Source organism: Tachypleus tridentatus, chromosome 10 (genome assembly GCF_004210375.1).
Source record: "Tachypleus tridentatus isolate NWPU-2018 chromosome 10, ASM421037v1, whole genome shotgun sequence".
NCBI lineage: Eukaryota > Metazoa > Arthropoda > Merostomata > Xiphosura > Limulidae > Tachypleus > Tachypleus tridentatus.
In genome coordinates, this window is record NC_134834.1 from 86,914,370 (window position 1) to 86,935,379 (window position 21,010).

At 32.7% G+C, this 21,010-nt stretch overlaps 1 protein-coding gene across 1 annotated transcript; it reads right to left on the reverse strand.

Annotated features, from left to right (window-relative positions):
• Nucleotides 1–476: 476 nt before the first annotated feature.
• On the reverse strand, nucleotides 477–20,473 carry LOC143229800 (uncharacterized). The gene is made up of 10 exons (XM_076462592.1): nucleotides 20,155–20,473; nucleotides 17,826–18,033; nucleotides 17,416–17,522; nucleotides 14,092–14,297; nucleotides 13,080–13,251; nucleotides 7,822–7,999; nucleotides 5,848–5,945; nucleotides 4,689–4,833; nucleotides 2,277–2,525; nucleotides 477–1,893 (listed from the first exon to the last, which is right to left on the reverse strand). The coding sequence occupies exons 1-10, from the start codon at nucleotides 20,281–20,283 to the stop codon at nucleotides 1,769–1,771; spliced, it is 1,617 nt and encodes a 538-aa protein (XP_076318707.1). The 5' UTR covers nucleotides 20,284–20,473; the 3' UTR covers nucleotides 477–1,768.
• Nucleotides 20,474–21,010: the final 537 nt, after the last annotated feature.

Sequence of the window (21,010 nt, forward strand, 5' to 3'; positions counted from 1 at the left end):
CTTTCATAAAACTAGTTGGAAACTAAATTATTTGTTTGTGTAAAATTATATATTCAATGCATTAATTGCTACTTCATAATTTATAATGAACTGATAATGCAGTGAGTAGGTTACTTTGTTCTCATAATATGTAGCTAGTTTTATGTAGAGAATTGTAGTGGTCAGGTAGTTTCATATAAACTACGATAAATACGTCACCTCTTTCTGTTATGAAGAAACTAAAGCGTAAACAGTTGGCAGAGGGACATTAAATGAGGTCTTGATTATACATTTCACATCTACACTTGCTACATTAAAAACCCTCAAAATGTATGAATGACAAGTTTACAGACTTAAAAAACTAAAACATTAGAATTCAGAGTTCGATTCGCCACGGTTGATAGAGCACAGATAGCCTATTGTGCATCTTTGTGCTAAATCAAATATATACAAGCATGTGTTTAATCTGAGTTTGATTTACAAGAACCAGACTTGAACAATTTTGCAAACCTTTTTATAATCTAATTTACAAATAACACAATCACAATTCAAGCTCACAGTTGAAGAAAGAAGGCTAATAATACCTATTTGTTCTCTCTCAACAGTTCACTTTTAGTTCACAAATTCCGAGTGTAAATTTCTGCCCTCACTCTCAATAACAACAAGAGATATCATTCTTGGGCCATCATCAAACTTGCTAGTAACAAAGACAACATTACTTTATATATGTCTCATGTTACAGGTATTTTCTTATGGTGAGCACATGCGTTGTTTGTGGTAACTCATCCAGTCCCTTGAATATCTAAGGCGAGAAAAATTTAGCGGGCTCCCTTTACCAACTTACTATACTTAAAACAAAACCTGAAATAGTGTGAACAAAAACCTAATAACTAAGGAGCTAAGAAATGTAACGTATCTAAGTATATTACAGGCATAACTCGTCTCTAATTTTGAGTGTAAAACACGAGGGAAGACAGCTTATCAAGAACACCCACCGCCAGCTCTTGTAATCTTGTACGAGTGAATGATGAGAGTCAACCAACATTCTTATAACATACTCTCAGCCCCAAACTGTTGATTTCTTGAAGCGAACCATGAATCCTCAGAGTGAAAGTTCGGAAATGTTAACAATTAGGTAGAATCCATCTTGTTAGTAAATTCCAAGAACGCTATTGGTATACATGAAAATATGAAGTGTTAACAGTAGAAATATTAACCATTAGGTAACGCTAGAATCCATCTTGTTAGTGAATTCCAAGAACGCTATAGGTATACATGAAAATATGAAGTGTTAACAGAAGAACAGACAAACTTACTGAAAACAGCGTTTATAATTTTAAATACGTCAACATGAATATTACTACACTTAAATGTAAATGTTCTGGCTTTCCGTTATCTTGTTGATGTCGGAAGTAACGTGTGAAAAGTCTTTTTACAAGTTCAAGTTTAACACTGGTAAAGTACGGATAGCAAAACACTTTATAATTTAAACTGTCGGTGAAACAAATGGTTTTTTTAAATAAATAATTTATGTATTTTACTGTATTGGTTAAAGTCGTAAACAAGTGGTTTTGAAATGTTTTTGTTTGAACGAAAAAAAACTAAATTCCCCAGAAAAAAATGTCAATAGTATTTATAAAATGTAAATTACAAACTGCTTCCTGTTTATTTATATTTTACTTTTAAAAGTTATTATTTCCAAAATATGCCAAAAACGCTTAATTTTACTCTATTCAGTTGTCAACAACAAGTGTGTCTTTGGTAATTCATGATAGTAAATGACCATTGGTCAGTTTATCAGTTGTTGAATAGCATAATCTTTTAACCATTTACGTTCAATTTTCCCAAATTGAGACCGGGGAATTTCATCTAGAATTGTCAGCCCCTTCAGTTGTTTCTGTATCGCTAGACGAGCTGTAAACAGATAAAAAAAACAACAACAACATTTATTCTTTAAGTACCTGAAGAAGACAAACTAAAGTAGTGTTGAAACATATAGTAAGATGTCTATATAAAATGATTTTAATTATACTTATAAATCGTTGTTTTTAATTTACTATTAAATTATCATTTTCCTATAATTACTGTTTGGCTGGGGCATCTAGATCTGTACCCACAAAATTATTTTTATGTTTTATACACTATTTCATCTTCAAACCGTAAAATAAATTCAAGAGGATCCACTTTTAAACAATTTACATACTATTAATAACATAGAAATAATATCCTAAAAAAAAAACGCATGGGAATCCACTGTTAAACTATTTACGTTTTATTCATAAAATAAAAGTAACAACCTGAAATAAATGCAAGTAAAGTTTCCGATGTCACGTGAAAACAACTTTTAACCACCACGAACCCGTAAGGTACTTCTCCCAAGACAGAGTCTGGAATACCAACTACAGCAGCGTCCTCTATAGCCGGATGACTGCATAACACATATTCTATTTCAGTGGGAGAAACCTGATGAAATCCTGTCTTGATCAATTCCTTTATTCTGTCCGTAATGTAGAGATTTCCCTCGTAGTCATAGTAACCCAAATCTCCTGTTATATGTTTTTAATATGCATTATTTCATATGATTAAATTTAAAAGTAAGTAACAAAGTTTTATATAAAAAAGCTTAAAACAAAAACAATGTCTTGAAAGATGCTGCTATATAAAACACACAGTTAAATAACTTAAACCGTTGCCTACCCTTCATTATTTTATGCTAACGGATTAACATATATATATTTATATATTTCATCAAAATATTCTGTTTTGAATCTTATATTAAACTGCTAACACTTTGACTACTTGAAAGATTCATTCTGGTTAAGAAACTAGCAGCCAGGATTACATACAAAAGTCATAATGGATTTCAAACGAGACCCAAAACTTGGAACTTTTCGGATAGTCCACCATACTTCTTCAGGAGAATAAAGATATGCACAGGAGCAAAAAACATGTTCCCGTAAAAAGTGTGTCTTTAAAACAATTTACAGTATTATTATGTTATAATATCACACGCATTACTCGAGGAGAAATCGTGGTTAACAATCAAATTTACATAATGTACAAAAATAAAATATAAACAACGTCCATTTTTTTCAAGAGTAGGTAGATTATAAACCACGACAAGCTTGTGAGCATTAATAGCACTAAATCCGTTGGCCCAACATAAACATTACCACCTCCTTTTAAGAAAAGACTGATTGTAGAGTTCAACTGTTTTAGAAACAGTAAATCTTCCCAATGAGAATCGGTAAACGATGGCAATCCAGGTAACTCTTTCACCAAGAATGTTCATGGTTCTCAAGATTAGTCGAATTCATAATTAACTTTCGTAACAAACACAATCTAAATATATTTAACATTTGTTTCAAACGCAACCAAGTCAGCATTTGTTTAATTTTTCTTCTTTCGTAACGATTGATTTCGTGAAGTCTGTTTGTTTGTTTTTAAGCACAAAGTTACACAGTGAGCTATCTGTCCAACATGGGTATCAAAACCCGGATCCTAGCGTTGTATTTTGTTTTTTTTTTTTTAATATCGCGCAAAGCTACACGAGGGCTATCTGTACTAGCCGTCCTTAATTTTGTAGTGTCAGACAAGATGGAAGGTAGCTAGTCATTATCACCCACCGCCAACTCTTGGGCTAAATTTTTTTATCAACGAAATGTGAGATTGGCCATATGTTATAACGCTCCCCCTGCTGAAAGAGCAAGCATGTTTGGTGTGACGGAAATTTGAACCCGCGACCCTCGTATGTGTTTATTTATAATCTAAATAATATGATTCATAGTATAATCATTATTATTATCAAAAAAGAAAAAAAAAACAATTTAAGGCTCCAAAAACCATGAACTTGTCAGTTTTATACTTTCTGTAACGCTGAAGTTGACCGTACTAATAAGTTGGCTCAGCTGACTTGTTCCGAGATGTACTCTTAGTGTTTTATCATATGCTAGCAAGTGTTCCTTGAAACTATTCAACGGTAACAACTGTCCTTTGTCATTTTCTAGAGGACTGTTTAAAATCGTCTTTTGTCATTCCATGTGTTATTTCAATAAAGAAAATTGCACTGTGTTTGTATCAATACAAAGGAGACTGAATGCAATGCACTGTTGGCAAAAATGTTTATCTTTCGATATAACAGGTGTACCCAGCATCACATAGCCCTCAAGTTTGCCAAATAGCCGCAATAATTTTTTTGTGTGGATGGCACCGTTCCTTATCGTTTTACTAACCGCAAGAAAAAACACCTAACAAAGTGAGTGGCAAAGAGAAGATATTCAATTCAGATTAATTTGTTCGACACGGTACAATATAGTCAAACATGTATATAATACCGACACGAATATATATGTATATATATGGGTGTACACATACATCAATTGAACAACAACGAATATTTACTTAAACAGGTTCCTCTCTTTTTGAGTTTCTTCTTGCCAAACACTTATACTTTTTTTCAGTCATACGACAGAGAAAGTCCGGTTTTTTATGTTTATTTTGAAAAATTTCCTTAGAAAAAAAAAACATTTTTCTTATTAGTAACTTTTACTAAGACTAACCGTTCAACACATACCAAAAGTGGCGACTCAATGTTCATATCGATATAATTTTAGAAACTAATAATAATAATAATTTTTATGTAATTTACTCATGGATATAACCATTTTGACATATATTTCTATAATTAGCCTTTCATGAATCATACTAACCTGTTTTAAACCAACCGTCTTGTGTAAAAACTTGAGCCGTAGCTTCAGGGTTATGTAGATATTTTTTCATTATTTGTGAACTACGGACATAAAATTCTCCGCTTTCGTAAGGACCAAGAGCAAGCCCTGTGTCCAAATGAATGACCTAAAAAAATTTTTTTTTTTCGATTTTTATACAAAGCTACACAAATGTTCTCTTTTCTTAATTTTGAAATGATAGACTAAAAGGTTTTGGTTTGGTTTGAATTTCGCGCAAAGCTACACGAGGGCTATCTGCGCTAGCCGTCCTAATTTAGCAGCGTAAGACTAGAGGGAAGGCAGTTAGTCATCACTATCCACCGCCAACTCTTGGGCTACTCTTTTACAAACAAATAGTGGGATTGACCACCACATCCTAACGCCCTCATAGCTGAAAGGGTGAGAATGATTGGTGTGACAGAGAATCAAACCTGCAACCAAAGACTAGAGGAAAGACTAAAAGGAAAACAGCTATTCAACAACACTCATCTCTTGAGCTCTTCTAATCAATTAATAGGATTTGACTCTCACGCTTATAATGCACACATGGCGATTTTGCATCCGTTAAAAAAGGAAAGTAGAGAAAGAAGTACATTTATAATCTTATAACTTTTATGTCTTATTTGCTAACATTTCCAAGTTGTATAATAATACAGCGTAATACAGTAATTGGATATTTACACAGCACGTTGATTATTAAACATCTCTCCCCATTCACCCACCCCACGGAACAGCGGTATGTCTACAGTCTTACAATGCTTGAAATCTGATGTCGATACCCGTGGTTGGCAGAGCACAAATAGCCCATTGAGTGGCTTTATACTTAACTTCAAATATACAAACAAGCAGTAAACATCTGACTCTTATTATTAAATAATTGAAGTTCGACAGATTTAGTTTTATTAACGTAATACACCTTTTAAACCACAATTATTTATTATTCAAAAATAAAAATATATATTCTGCTACATTTTATTTGGTCTTCGTTAGTTTGTTATCAATGTTAAACGGATACTTATTAAAATCTCTTCTACTGTGCAGTATAAAAATTATTTAAGTGTTTAACTCATTAGAAGACAAGCACAAGAAATTAAAAGTTTTTTTTTCAATTTTATTTAATAAGAGTCACTTAAAAACAAACCTTCAAATCTACTGAAGAAATCAGTTTTCCAACAGAGTTAGGAATGATCCTTCCTGCTTCGACACAAGTAAGGAAGCCTGTCTCACTTAGTCCGTATACTAAATTATAAAAGTTAAAAATTATACACTAACTACGGGCACTTATTATTATTTACACTGTCATAAACTTAAGTTATGAAACAATTGTTTTTTCATACCCTGTGAAGAAGATAGTGGGCATGCAACAGACAGAACTGTTATATTTATAAAGATTACAATTTTCCCGTTTGTCTTGCTTTTGTTCCTCAGTGTCTCAGTGTTACTTCTGAAGGCTTATAACTCTAACCTTCACCCCCATTGTCACAGCGGCGAGTCTGGCAACAAATAATGTTAATAGCCGTAAGGGTTTACATTAAAAACAAACAAAAACCCTTCCTATATTATGTTATCTGTTGTATCCACCGTGTAGAATAAAATCTCGGATTTCAGCGTAATAATTTCAGCGTAACACAACATGATGAAAGATAGTTAGCCTGATAGTGACCTTACTTTTCCTCAGAGTGTATTAACTTCACATGGGATAATTCGTTTCTGCTATGTAAACTATGTCTTTATGTTATATTTCTTTTGATTTGTAGCTTTACTCTTAATGGTATATTAAATGTTCAATCTAAGCTAATCTTGATTTTCTTTATTATTATGTATTACCTTGGGTGGAATTTAGGTGAGCTTCCTCTTTTACATATACGCATATTTTCCTAAACAGATTATTTCTAATTTGTAATAACGAATTATTAATCAGAGTATGAGTTTCCAATGAAAACTGCATTGAAAACGCAGTTCAAAATAACACACCTTTCTGAAATGTACCTTGGTATTTACGTTATTATAATTTACCATCTATACTTCATACTGATGGCATTTTGGGAAGCCTCTCCATAGTTTACCTCAGCCCCCCTAACGAAAATATCCTGGCGCCGCCACTGCTTTAAAATAATATCTATTAATTGTTTATAACATGGATCGTTGTTTAAAACAAAACAATATCCTCTCCTTGTTCATAACATAGATCGTTGTTTAAAACAATATCTAGTCCTTGTTTATGACATGAATCGTTGTTTAAAACAATATCTAATCCTTGTTTATGACATGGATGGTTGTTTAAAACAATATCTAATCCTTGTTTATAACGCGGTTCATTATTCAGAATTCAACAAAGCCCGCTTCTTGCTTTTCGTGTCAATCTCAAGTCACTATTTCTTTCAGGAAAACTACAACCCTAATGAATCAGAGATTCGAGAGTGACTAGTGTTACAGCCCCCAGCAAGTTTCACTCAGATTCTTCGACAGATTCCGGGCTACAACCATCTATTGGTCAAGAACCGAACCTCGTGACCATTTGAAGAAAATTAACCTTGGAGACAAGCAGACAAACCTAACACACAATTTTCGTAGATTCACAGTTCAGGGGGAAGTAAAACTACATACCAAACTGTGAGGATCGACAGCGGACCCTTTAATCTGACTGTTACTTTGTGACCTCCATCGAACTGAAGAACTGATGATGTAAAAAGATGAATCATTAGTTAACAATACCCACATCTCCCGATGGGTCAGTAGTAAGTCAGTGGTCTTATAATGCTAAAATCCGAGATTCTAATACTAACAGTGAGTGCACGTAGCCAGTTTGTAGCTTTAAGTTAAGAAAACAACAATAATACATACTTCTTACTTGTACGAGTATACCTTATAAATTTAAAACACAAATTAACACTTAACAGAAAAAAACGGTTTTTTCGCTTTTATATATTCTCCAATTTCAAAACCATCTATACTATATGTGATGTTAGATCATAAGCTAGTTATCGTACGTTAAAATGGTGCACAACAGTGTTTTATCTTCATATTCGTCCTAATACATCGTGTGTTTTTTAATTTTAAAAAATTAATGTATTACGGATGTTTTTAACATCTCTTAACAGATCGTCTTTCTTACCCTGGCGAATAGATTGCAAAAAAGGAAAACTAGTCATAATGACTTCCTCGTTGGCTTCTTGATTAAGAGGAGCGCCCCCTGTTATAATCTCTCTCATACTAGTGAGATTGTACTGTCGAGCCTTAGGGTCCTTAATAAGCCGGTGAATTATTGAAACCGCTAACGCAACAACAGAAACCTGTGGAGTAGAATAAACTGTTGAGTTTAGTAACTTAGAGGCTTCTAGATGTAAACAATTATTAAAAAGTGAAATTTTACTAACATTAATGGAAAAAAAGAGAAGAGTGAACACCAATGTTGTTAATAATAATAACAATAGAATGTTAATAATAATAATAACAATAGGATGTTAATGTTGTCAATAATAACAATAGCATGTGTTAGTAATAGCATTGTTAATAATAATAACAATATCATGTTAATGTTTTTAATAATAATAGCAATAAAATGTTAATGTTGTTAATAATAATAACAATAGAATGTTAATAATAATAATAACAATAGGATGTGTTAGTAATAGCATTGTTAGTAATAATAACAATAGCATGTGTTAGTAATAGCATTGTTAGTAATAATAACAATAGCATGTGTTAGTAATAGCATTGTTAGTAATAATAACAATATCATATTAATGTTTTTTAATAATAATAGCAATAGAATGTTAATGTTGTTAATAATAATAACAATAGAATGTTAATAATAATAATAACAATAGGATGTTAATGTTGTTAATAATAATAACAATAGCATGTGTTAGTAATAGCATTGTTAGCAATAATAACAATAGGATGTTAATGTTGTTAATAATAACAATAGGATGTGTTAGTAATAGCATTGTTAGCAATAATAACAATAGCATGTGTTAGTAATAGCATTGTTAGTAATAATAACAATAGCATGTGTTAGTAATAGCATTGTTAGTAATAATAACAATAGAATGTTAATGTTTTTAATAATAATAACAATAGAATGTTAATGTTTTTTAATAATAATAACAATAGAATGTTAATGTTGTTAATAATAACAATAGCATGTGTTAGTAATAGCATTGTTAGTAATAATAACAATATCATGTTAATGTTTTTAATAATAATAACAATAGAATGTTAATGTTGTTAATAATAATAACAATAGGATGTTAATGTTGTTAATAATAATAACAATAGGATGTGTTAGTAATAGCATTGTTAGTAATAATAACAATAGCATGTGTTAGTAATAGCATTGTTAGTAATAATAACAATATCATGTTAATGTTTTTTAATAATAATAGCAATAGAATGTTAATGTTGTTAATAATAATAACAATAGAATGTTAATAATAATAATAGCAATAGGATGTTAATGTTGTTAATAATAATAACAATAGCATGTGTTAGTAATAGCATTGTTAGTAATAATAACAATATCATGTTAATGTTTTTTAATAATAATAACAATAGAATGTTAATGTTGTTAATAATAACAATAGCATGTGTTAGTAATAGCATTGTTAGTAATAATAACAATATCATGTTAATGTTTTTTAATAATAATAACAATAGAATGTTAATGTTGTTAATAATAATAACAATAGAATGTTAATAATAATAATAACAATAGGATGTTAATGTTGTTAATAATAACAATAGCATGTGTTAGTAATAGCATTGTTAGTAATAATAACAATATCATGTTAATGTTTTTTAATAATAATAACAATAGAATGTTAATGTTGTTAATAATAATAACAATAGAATGTTAATAATAATAACAATAGGATGTTAATGTTGTTAATAATAACAATAGCATGTGTTAGTAATAGCATTGTTAGTAATAATAACAATATCATGTTAATGTTTTTTAATAATAATAACAATAGAATGTTAATGTTGTTAATAATAACAATAGCATGTGTTAGTAATAGCATTGTTAGTAATAATAACAATATCATGTTAATGTTTTTTAATAATAATAACAATAGAATGTTAATGTTGTTAATAATAATAACAATAGAATGTTAATAATAATAATAACAATAGAATGTTAATAATAATAATAACAATAGAATGTTAATAATAATAATAACAATAGAATGTTAATAATAATAATAACAATAGGATGTTAATGTTGTTAATAATAACAATAGTATGTGTTAGTAATAGCATTGTTAGTAATAATAACAATATCATGTTAATGTTTTTTAATAATAATAACAATAGAATGTTAATGTTGTTAATAATAACAATAGCATGTGTTAGTAATAGCATTGTTAGTAATAATAACAATATCATGTTAATGTTTTTTAATAATAATAACAATAGAATGTTAATGTTGTTAATAATAACAATAGCATGTGTTAGTAATAGCATTGTTAGTAATAATAACAATATCATGTTAATGTTTTTTAATAATAATAACAATAGAATGTTAATGTTGTTAATAATAATAACAATAGAATGTTAATAATAACAATAATAATAGGATGTTAATGTTGTTAATAATAATAACAGTAGGGTATTTTCATAGATTTGTGTTGAAATCTTTTTAATTAATTGTTATAACAATAATGTAATTTCAACATAATTATTGCTAGTAATTAATAATCGTAGTATTCATATCTCATTGAAGAAACCAGAGAAAGTAGACATTCTCCATTATAGGATTTTGTTTCTGGAAAATATTGCACAATATTTAATGTATCAAAATTATTCCATGTACAGAGCTCAAATCTTTGTAGGCTGTAATATCTTTATATATTAAAGTGGTACTAGTTATTGAAAAATAACAGTTTTTTGTTGTTTGTTTTGAACTCCGGTAATTTCTAAACGTTCTATCAATAATAATATAATCAAATTCTTGGACGGTCCTAGTGAACTCCTTGTTCGTGTGAGAAAAATACTTTTCTTTAAACTTGTGTTCTGTGATATAGAAATAGATAGCGGACGTACTACAGTTATTTTTGTCATATATCTGAATTTGTACTAAAGAGTAAGTTTTTTATTGATTTTTGCTCCTGGTCTCATTCAATAGATGGCGATAAAGTATTAGTTTCAGAGATAAATACTTACGTACACGATACGCTCAAGAGTGTGAGATTTTTCACATAATTTTGTTTTTGTTATTTAGACCCTAAACCGAAGTTAACAGATCAATGAAAACTAACTTGATTTGATGCTAATGATATAAAAATCCCACTCTACATCACTCCATCAGACTTACGTAGCTTCAAAATATCTCTCTAACTCTTTAGTGAAAAGTTTATTACATCTAGTGAAAGGATTCTACAAATATCTAGTTTATTTATTTCCATATTATTTTATATTGAGAACTGGAGCCATGAATACCTTAAACTTTCTTTCATGAAAAGGAACCATCACTCTAAAAATACTGACTGTTATTATTGGAACTTTCATTACACGAAATTTCATTATTAGAATTAAAACTATTGCTCAAAAGCCTAGCATACAATAGTGTCAGTTATTAGAAATAAGCCACCATTGTAAGAATATTTATTATAAGGTATGAAACATACAATAGATTAAGGTTAATTATTATAATAAAGGCCACCACTCTAGAAATTTTTGTTACAAGGACTGAAACATACAATAAGTTAATTATTAGAATACAGGCAACAACTCTAACAGTTTTTATTATAAGGAATGAACCATCCATAATTAAAATTAATTATTAGAATACAGGCTGCCACTTTAAGAATTTTTGTTATATGAACTGAAACATACAATAGATTAACGTTAATTATTAGAATAAAGGCCACCACTCTAGGAATTTTTGTTATAAGGACTGAAACATGCAACAGAGTAAGGTTAATTATTAGATTAAAGGCCACCACTCTAGGAATTTTTGTTATAAGGACTGAAACATGCAACAGAGTAAGGTTAATTATTAGATTAAAGGCCACCACTCTAACAGTTTTTATTACGAGAACTAAAATATACAATGGGTTTAGGTTAATTATTAGATTAAAGGCCACCACTCTAACAGTTTTTATTACGAGAACTAAAATATACAATGGGTTTAGGTTAATTATTAGATTAAAGGCCACCACTCTAACAGTTTTTATTACGAGAACTAAAATATACAATGGGTTTAGGTTAATTATTAAAATAAAGGCCACCACTCTAAGGATCTTTATTTTAGGACTGAAATATACAATAGGCTAATTACACTGCACAAAAATTTTTTTGAAAAGTTTTGCTTCCTGAAAAGTGTTTGCTGATTGTGACAGGTACCTGGTTGGTATGCACAAATATAGTTTTGGTTTTGTTTCATCATGTAGAAACTCTGAGAAATAGACAGTTAACTGTTTACCGGCAATAACGTATTTAATTGCGTTTATGTTTCTAATATGTTATTAAGTTCAACATAATTAAAAGTGTTTTGCTCCTGATTTTCGTTTATATTCAATGTCTGGTACATCACGTTGCAGTGTCCAACAGTAGTCAGCAAGTATTGATGGATTCCAGTTGCCCTGATATCGTTTTTCCATTCTAGCAATGTCCTAATGAAACTGAAGATTTCGATGAAACGGTACGTGATGGGCGAATTTGGTTGTGATTTTCGTGATCAGCAGCCAAAAATCTATAAGGAACACCCAACAGTGTTCAAGAAGCAAAAACTTTGTTGTGCAGTGAATTATTAGACTAAAGGCCACCACACTAACAGTTTTTATTAAAAGGATAAGATTAATTATTAAAATAAAGGACACCATTTTAAGAATCTTTATTATAAGGACTGAAACATACAGTAGGTTAAAGTTCATTGTTAACATAAAAAACTACAACTCCAAGAATCTTTGTTATAAGGACTGAAACATACAACAGAGTAAGGTTAATTATTAGATTAAAGGCCACCATTCTAACAGTTTTTATTACGAGGATTAAAACATACAATGGGTTCAGGTTAATTATTAAAATAAAGGCCACCACTCCAAGAATCTTTGTTATAAGGACTGAAACATACAATAGGTTAAGGTTAATTATTAAAATTAAAGCTACCGCACTAACAATATTTGTTATAAGGAGTGGAACATAGAATCATTAAGGTTTATTATTGGAATAAAACAGTATTCACTGACAGACCTTTCAAGAAACGTTACAATAGAGATGTGACATATAAAAATCTTCTAAAAATATTGTTTAAAATATGTTATTATAACTGAGTAGAATTTATTTTCACTCTAACCACTTGTAATTTAAAGTATTTCTTCTAAATGTAAAAGAAAAACATTATACGCTAATGTATTCATGAATGCTTACCTTATGTTTTTCTATGACTTCCAGGAACATATCTGACTCATAATACGGCACAACGCTCATCGTTATTCCTTCAACCAAAGCTACATTGAGGATGAAGAAACCACCAAAGTGGCAAAATGGATACATGCCGAGAATAACATCTTCTGAGGAGAAGTTTAACGCACTTGGGTGTCTATGTGGTAAAAATATGTAGAATTTGAAGGGAAAAAAAGAAAATAAAAAGCAAGTTCAATGAAAACATTTACTTATGTTTCTATGAGTTGTTCATTGTGGTAAAGTTGTTTATTTTGTTGAATTTTGTGCAAAGTTACTTATGCTAAACGTCCCTAGTTTAGAAGTATAGGACTAGAAGGTAAGCAGCTGGTCATCACCACCCACCGCCAATTCCGGGGCTACTCTTTCACTAACGAATAGAGGAATTGACCGTAACTTCATAATACCCCCTCTGCCGAAATAGCTTCTGTGTGTGGTGTGATGGGGATTCGAACTCGAGCTCCCCAAATTAGGAGACGAACGCTCTTACCACTTAGCCATGCTAGGAAATATGTTGATAAGAATGTTGGATATAAATAATTGTTTTCTCAAACGATGAATATGAATTTGAGTTATGACTGTGATAATTCAACAACATTTTTATGTTAGCGTTTCATTACATATATTCATCTGATACGAGTAGGTAAACATTGATTTCAGACAATGTGTATTTTCTTATAGCAAATCTACGTCGGGCTATCTGCTGCGTCTACCGAGGGGAATAGATCCCCTGATTATAGAGTTGTACATTTGAAGACTTACAGCTGTCCCAGTGAGGACAATTTCTGACAACTTTATTAACTCTAGTTTACTTTAAACGCAGAAAAAAAACCAGTATGGTTTGAAAACAATGAATGAAAAAATCGTCCAAGTTATAACAGCTGAACAATTAAAAACAAAATAGTTGCACAGTTTCGATATAGATATATTAGATGTAAATTAAGTTATTTCTAAGTATATTTCATTTTTAGTCACTCACGTTATGTTGATTACTGACGTAATAAAAGTAGAATGAGTGTGGACAATAGCCTTCGGTAAACCAGTAGTTCCACTTGAAAATGGTAACAGTAGTGGTGTTTCTTTGGGGTCAACCTTGGGAGAACCTGTAAAGGCAGATCCGTCATCTTCTTCAACGAACTCCGTGAAGGATGGACAATCTTCGGTTTTCTCTAACGTAAGTATCTCCTGCCCAAAAATATTAAAGAATGTGTTTGTTCAGAATTAATCACAAAGTCATACAGAGATGCCGCTAGGGGGCGATATTGAAGAAAATTAAAGTATTAGTAAAATACGAAAGGAACTCACGACATCTAAATATTATAAATACATTTTTGAAAATAATGAATAATCTTTATGTCTTATAAAAAGAAATTTAAAGCTTTAAATAAATGAAGATAGACTAGAATTGTTGTAATTAAAACTAATTTCTTTATATATGAGTTGCAAGACATCACTGAGAAGTTATGTTATCGGATGGTAAATTTGATAAGAATATTTGTTCAGTTCTAAGGCTGCAGTAATTTCTTCATTATTTTTTAAAACAAAATATACTATTTAGCAGGCCCTGCATAGCCAGGTGTTTAAGACACTCGACTCGTAATTTGAGGTTTGCGGGTTCGAATTCTCGTCAAACCAAACATACTCGCCCTTCAAGCCGTGGGAGCGTTATAATCTGACGGTGAAAGAGTTGGTGGTGCGTGGTGATGACTAACTGCTTTCACTCTAGTCTTACGGGGTTTGCATCCCCGTCGCGCTAAACATGCTCGCCCTTTCAGCCGTGGGGGCGTTATAATGTAACGATCAATCCCACTATTCGTTGGTAAAAGAGTAGCCCAAGAGTTGGCGGTGGATGGTGATGACTAGCTGCCTTCCCTATAGTCTTACAGTGCTAAATTAGGGACGGCTAACACAGATAGCCCTCGAGTAGCTTTGTGCGAAATTCAAAAAAACAAACAAACAAACTAGTCTTACGCTGTTAAATTAGAGACAGTCAGCACAAATAGCCCTCGAGTACTTTTGTGTGAAATTCAAACTATTTAGTATAGAGTTTCTATTCTTTTTTTTCAAAGAAACGATTAGAAACTAACAGAAGAAACGTGATATATTGCATAAGTAAACAACCCGACAATGGTTAGATGATGAATTCAAAGTATGAGCTATTACAACAACGTACATAGTGGGGTATTTTTGTGGGATCAAGCCCCTTTTTTCGGCCCTTGTGCTGTAAAAGGTTATTGTTTCCTAGTTAAAAAGTATTTAGTCTGCAACTACTTAAAATATACACTTTATTTGTTTGTTTGTTTTTTAAAACAAAACCACATTTAGCTATACGCAGTGTCTACATCAGCAGGCTGGGTTTTTATTATAGCATAGCAAACATCAGCAGAAGCAGAGCAGAAAACGTGGCAGGTATTTCGGTTTAAAGTTATCTGACCACAAGTCAGAGCTTGGGGGCAGTTATAACTGGAAACGCTCAGAAATGTTTTTTTTTTCATTTCACCCAACTCACGACAGGATATTAGGTTAAGCTAAGGTGGAAAAACAAACAAAAATAAGCGCTCGATTTTGATACCTGATGCAATTAAACTGGTAAACAAGCAACGGTGAAAAAATGACAACGGGCACTGACCGGCGACCATCACAAAGTTCAAAGGCTATCCACAGCAGGATATCTCGCCCCAGAATTTATAGCTGTAAAGTCCGTAGTCTTTCCGTTGTTGAATTTCACGCAAAGCTACACGATGGCTATCTGCATTAGCCGTCCCTAATTTAGCAGTGTAAGACTAGAAGGAAGGCAGCTAGTCATCACCGTCAACTCTTGGACTACTCCTTTACCAACGAATAGTGGGATTAACCGTGACACTACAACGCCCGCACGGCTGAAACGACGAGCATGTTTGGTGAGATGGGTATTCGAACCTGCAACCTTCAGATTACGAGTAAAAAGCGTTAACCCGCCTGGCCATGCCGGGCGAGGCAAATCTAATTCCACATCTTGTTTATTGTGAGTTATTAAGAAAAATATATTTCAGCTTTAAAATGAATGACAGGTCCGGCATGGCCAGGTGGGTTAAGGTTTTCCACTCGTAATCTGACAGTCGCGGGTTCGAATCCTCGTCACACTAAACGTGCTCGCCCTTTCAGCCGTGGGGACGTTATAACGTGACGGTCAATCCCATTATTTGTTGATTAAAGAGTATCCCAAGAGTTGACGGTGGGTGGTGATGACTAGATGCCTTCCCTCTAGTCTTACACTGCTAAATTAGGGACGGCTAGCGCAGATAGCTCTCGTGCAGCTTTGCGCGAAATTAAAAAAAACAAACAAACAAAATGAATGACATACAGGAACTTGTAGGTATTGACAGTAAAATAAAAAGTGACATATTAAAAGGTCTGTACTCAATAATCCAATACGTTTGTAGATTTTATTATAAATGGGTTATAAAACCGACTTAACTGAAATAAAAAGGGATCTAAATACTTCTTGTGGCTTTCTATATTTATGCGTACTAAAACCAATACACAGTTTATTTTGAAACTTTTCTTCTAAAAAGGTTTTAACGTATGATGGTTGAAAATTGCCATTTTTGGCCAATGAACCCTTTGAATATATTCTGCATGTTACTAACTATTTAGGTGTTTATAAAAGTACCTTAATAATGGTAAGATAAGTGCTAGTGTTATAGGAAGAGAAAGAAATTGAGTGATAAACAGTTAAAACCAAACAACCCAGTTACGGTCAGCGATAGAAGTAACTGTGTGCTGTTTGAAGTAATTTCATTAAAAACTAATGTTGAGGTTAAAAGTGGTAACAAGTATTGGTTACAGTATAACTACTTCGGTGGTGCCACTGACAAAACTCTAGCAAGAAATACAAACCTGTGAGAGTTGTAAAGCAATGACTTACCAGTTTTCTCCTGTACGCACTGAGATAAGTCCAGTTTGTTTGTTTCTTTTCAACTTTTGATGACACTACTCAAGCTCTATCTGCGCTAGTCGTATTTAATTTATAAGTGATAAGTTAGAGAGATACAGAGGAGACTATAAACCGCTATCATCCACCGCCAATTCTTGGGTTACTCTTTTGCCAACGAATGGTGAAAGCGACCGTCACATTATAACATCTCTACTACTGAAAAGGCGAGCATATGCAATGATGGAATTCGAACTCATGACTTGCAGAGTTGAGCGCCCCTAACTACCAAGACATGCCAGTACGAGCATCCAAATTTAATACAATAGGTATATAACAGATTCTCTTTCAGTGTCTGTAGTTTCATACTTTCACTTAACAAGGTTTTACCTGAAGTTTTGGAAGGTGTAAAGATGCTTTTCTGGCTTTCTGTAAATTATTCATCTCTATCAACAAATAAGTTGCGCCAGTCGTTTCCAGTCTAAACCGGAGTTCCTCTTTAAAAAAAAAAAAAAGTTCTTACATTAGATACGAAGAAAGAAACAAATACTGAAATATCATAAATTAAACAAGAACGTTATTGCTGAAATAAATTATAAATTATAAATATTTTCTCCTGGTATTTTCAACTTAACGTGCAATTACGTTTTAACGCGTAACTCTACGAGTCTGTTATATATTACTATTTTTATTTACTTGTTTTTACTCAGTTTTAGAAATTATTCGCATTAGTAGAATTGTCTCTGTTGTTCAAGTAATTTAAACTGCCGCATTTTTAGAGCTTCAATACATATATTCACCTGATGTGTCCGCGGGTTTTCCCAGAGTAATAACTGCTCCAGCACTGAGTGCACCTAACATTACCGCGGCAAAGTGGACGTTATTAGATGTGCAAATACAAACTACGTCTCCAGGTTTGAGACCTCGCCGTATCAGGGCACTAGCAAAACGCCTGCTACTCAAAAGAATTTCATTGGCAGTGTAAGAAAGAGACTTGTCGGGAGAGATCTGTAAAAGAAGTAAAACATGAGTTTCTATTTTAATATAATGTTCAGTTGTACGAAACAGTTTTACAAAAAAATTAAAAAGCTAAATAAAAGACTATCACTGCATATCTTCTCTGATTGCCAACTGTTAAACTAGAAACAAACAGCTAGTTAACAACAGTACCTACCATCAACACTAGCACCACAGCAGTATCCACCACCAACCTTAACACCACAGCAGTATCCACCACCAACCTTAGCACTACAACTGTATCCACCATCAACCTTAACACTACAACAGTATCCACCACATAACCCTACGACTACAACAGTATCCCCGCCAACCTTAGCACTACAGCTGTATCGGCCACCAACCTTACGACTACAGCAACACCTATAACCAACCTTAGCACTGCAACAGTATCCACCACAAACCTTAGGATTACAACATTACCCACCACTAACCTTGGACTACAACTGTACCCAACACCAACCTTATAACTACTCTTATCTGACAAAAAATTAATGGATATGACCGCCACTCTTATAACGTATCAACTGCCAAAAGGTAGGGAAAGTGTTTTTAGAACAAAGAGCCGCAAACCTTTGGATTCAAAGTGCGAGCATGTTAACCACCAATGTACGTCCGGCCCAGCAACAGAATACTTAGATGTTTGAATTATTTTTAATTTTAGATATTATTTTGTACACTTGCCTGTTTTGTTTTAAAATTTCGCGCAAAGCTACTCTCGAGGGCTATCTGCGCTAGCCGTCCCTAATTTAGCAATGTAAGACTAGAGGGAAGGCAGCTAGTCATCACCACCCACCAACAACGCTTGGGCTACTCTTTTTTACCAACGAATAGTGGGATTGACCATAACATTATAACTCCCCACGGCTGAAAGGGCGAGCATGTTTGGTGCGACGGGGATTCGAACCCGCGACCTTCAAATTACGAGTCGAACGCCTTAACCCACCTGGCCATGCCGGGCCATTGTACACGTGTACCTTAAAATAAGTGTATTTTGTTCGTTTCGGAGTACGTTATGGTATTAACCAGAGAGAGGCCCGACACTGTTGGACACTGCAACGTGATGCACCGGACATTGAATACAAACGAAAATCAGGAGCAAAACACTTTTAATTATGTTGAACTTAATAGCGTATTAGAAACATAAACGCAATTAAATACGTTGTTGCCGGTAAACAGTTAACTGTCTATTTCTCAGAGTTCCAACGTGATGAAGCAAAACCAAAACTATATTTGTGCATACCCACCAGGTAACTGTCACAATCAGCAAAAAACTTTCCAGGAAGCACAACTTTTTTAAAAAATTGTTGTGCAGTGTAACCAGCGAACGACACCTTGAGAGGTGTCACTTTACAGTAAAGCGAGCCGTATCACGTCAACCATGAATTAATGTAAGTAAGACTGATTATGCTACATTACAACATATTAATATCAGTAAATCTAAGTATGATACATTATTACATATTCACTAGTATTGTTATGAATGAATATTGTCTGATGTTCCTGCTTTTATTAACCTTTTTTCTATCTTAAGCAAAACTCTATAATAGTTTACACGTGATTTTGTGTACACGCTGGTGAAAGGAAAGAACGCACATTCCATGAAACACATTTGAGGATAACTGGACCACCAGTAACATTGGTGAAATGTATCGAAGTTTCAGATAATTTAAATGTTACTTTTAGGAAGGTTGTCCTCACTAAATCATCATACATTATTTATTATTGCCATATAAACAAACATACATAAACATTGTATCTTAAAATCTTAGTTGTCATTGCTGCACTACAAAGTGTCATACCAAACAAACATTAGGTTAATGTTAATCGATATTGTATCAATACTATTATAAAGATAAATAAGAAAGTTGATGGTAAATAAATATAACTGCATGTGTAATAAATTGGGCCGGATTTTGTTTTTTTAATTCCAGCGATCATTGTGTCGAACTATAGATCTGTAAGTTTAAGTTTTCAAAACAATCAAACCCTACACTCTGGTGGGACCGAAGGAGCGTTAACAGGGTGTATGGTGGTTTAACTTAAATAATTCTTTATATCTTTTCACAATCTTTGTAGTGTTTAGAAAAGAAAAAGGAACGAACAACCTACCATCAATGGTTTGTCTCCGTATTTCTCCAATGCTAACGTGAGAAACAGCGATAGAGAGATATTGGGTACGTTACTGGAAGTTCGAGGTGAACGAAGGATGTTGCTTTGTGTGAGGTCGGTGGTCGCCATTCGGGGTGTTGTTGTGCCACTAATAGTTAAACACGATAGAACACTTCAGCAGCAGTGACTTTGACAACAACTTATATTAAGACACTCAATTATAGAGAAAAACAACATCTTATCATCATGTGAGAGTGAATGAGTGCTCTCTTCAGACACAGATAACACAGTCTTTATAGGGTCTTTCTCCGTGTTAGGGAAAATCAGTTGATACCTTACTCGACTGTAGTTCGTTGAACTGCTGCCATCGCAATGTTGATATTCAGAGTTCAAGGCAAATGACCTCTGTTACATTCTACAAGTATATGCTGAGTTTTTCAACAGCTGAATGCACTTTACTATTACAGCATACTTTAGAGTCATAGGTTGTTGATGATTATTTCTGTTAAGGTGAAACGTACTGAAATCAGAAATAAAATAAATCAACTATAATCTTGTGTAATACGTAACTTTTGACGCTATCCGGCAAAGTAAAATATTTTTCTGATTTAATTTTCGTAAGACATTGTTGTTTTGAACGAAGCACAAAGCTATACAATGGGCTATCTGTGCTCTGCCCACCACGTGTATCGAAACCCGGTTTTTAGCGTTGTAAGTCCGCATACATACTGCTGAGCCATTGGGGGGCCCGTAAGACATTGAATAAAAAAGATAACAAATAATAGAATAAGCCTAACATAGTTTATTCAATATTTATTTGTGATACTTTTATTTTTGTCACTTTACGTTAATCTAC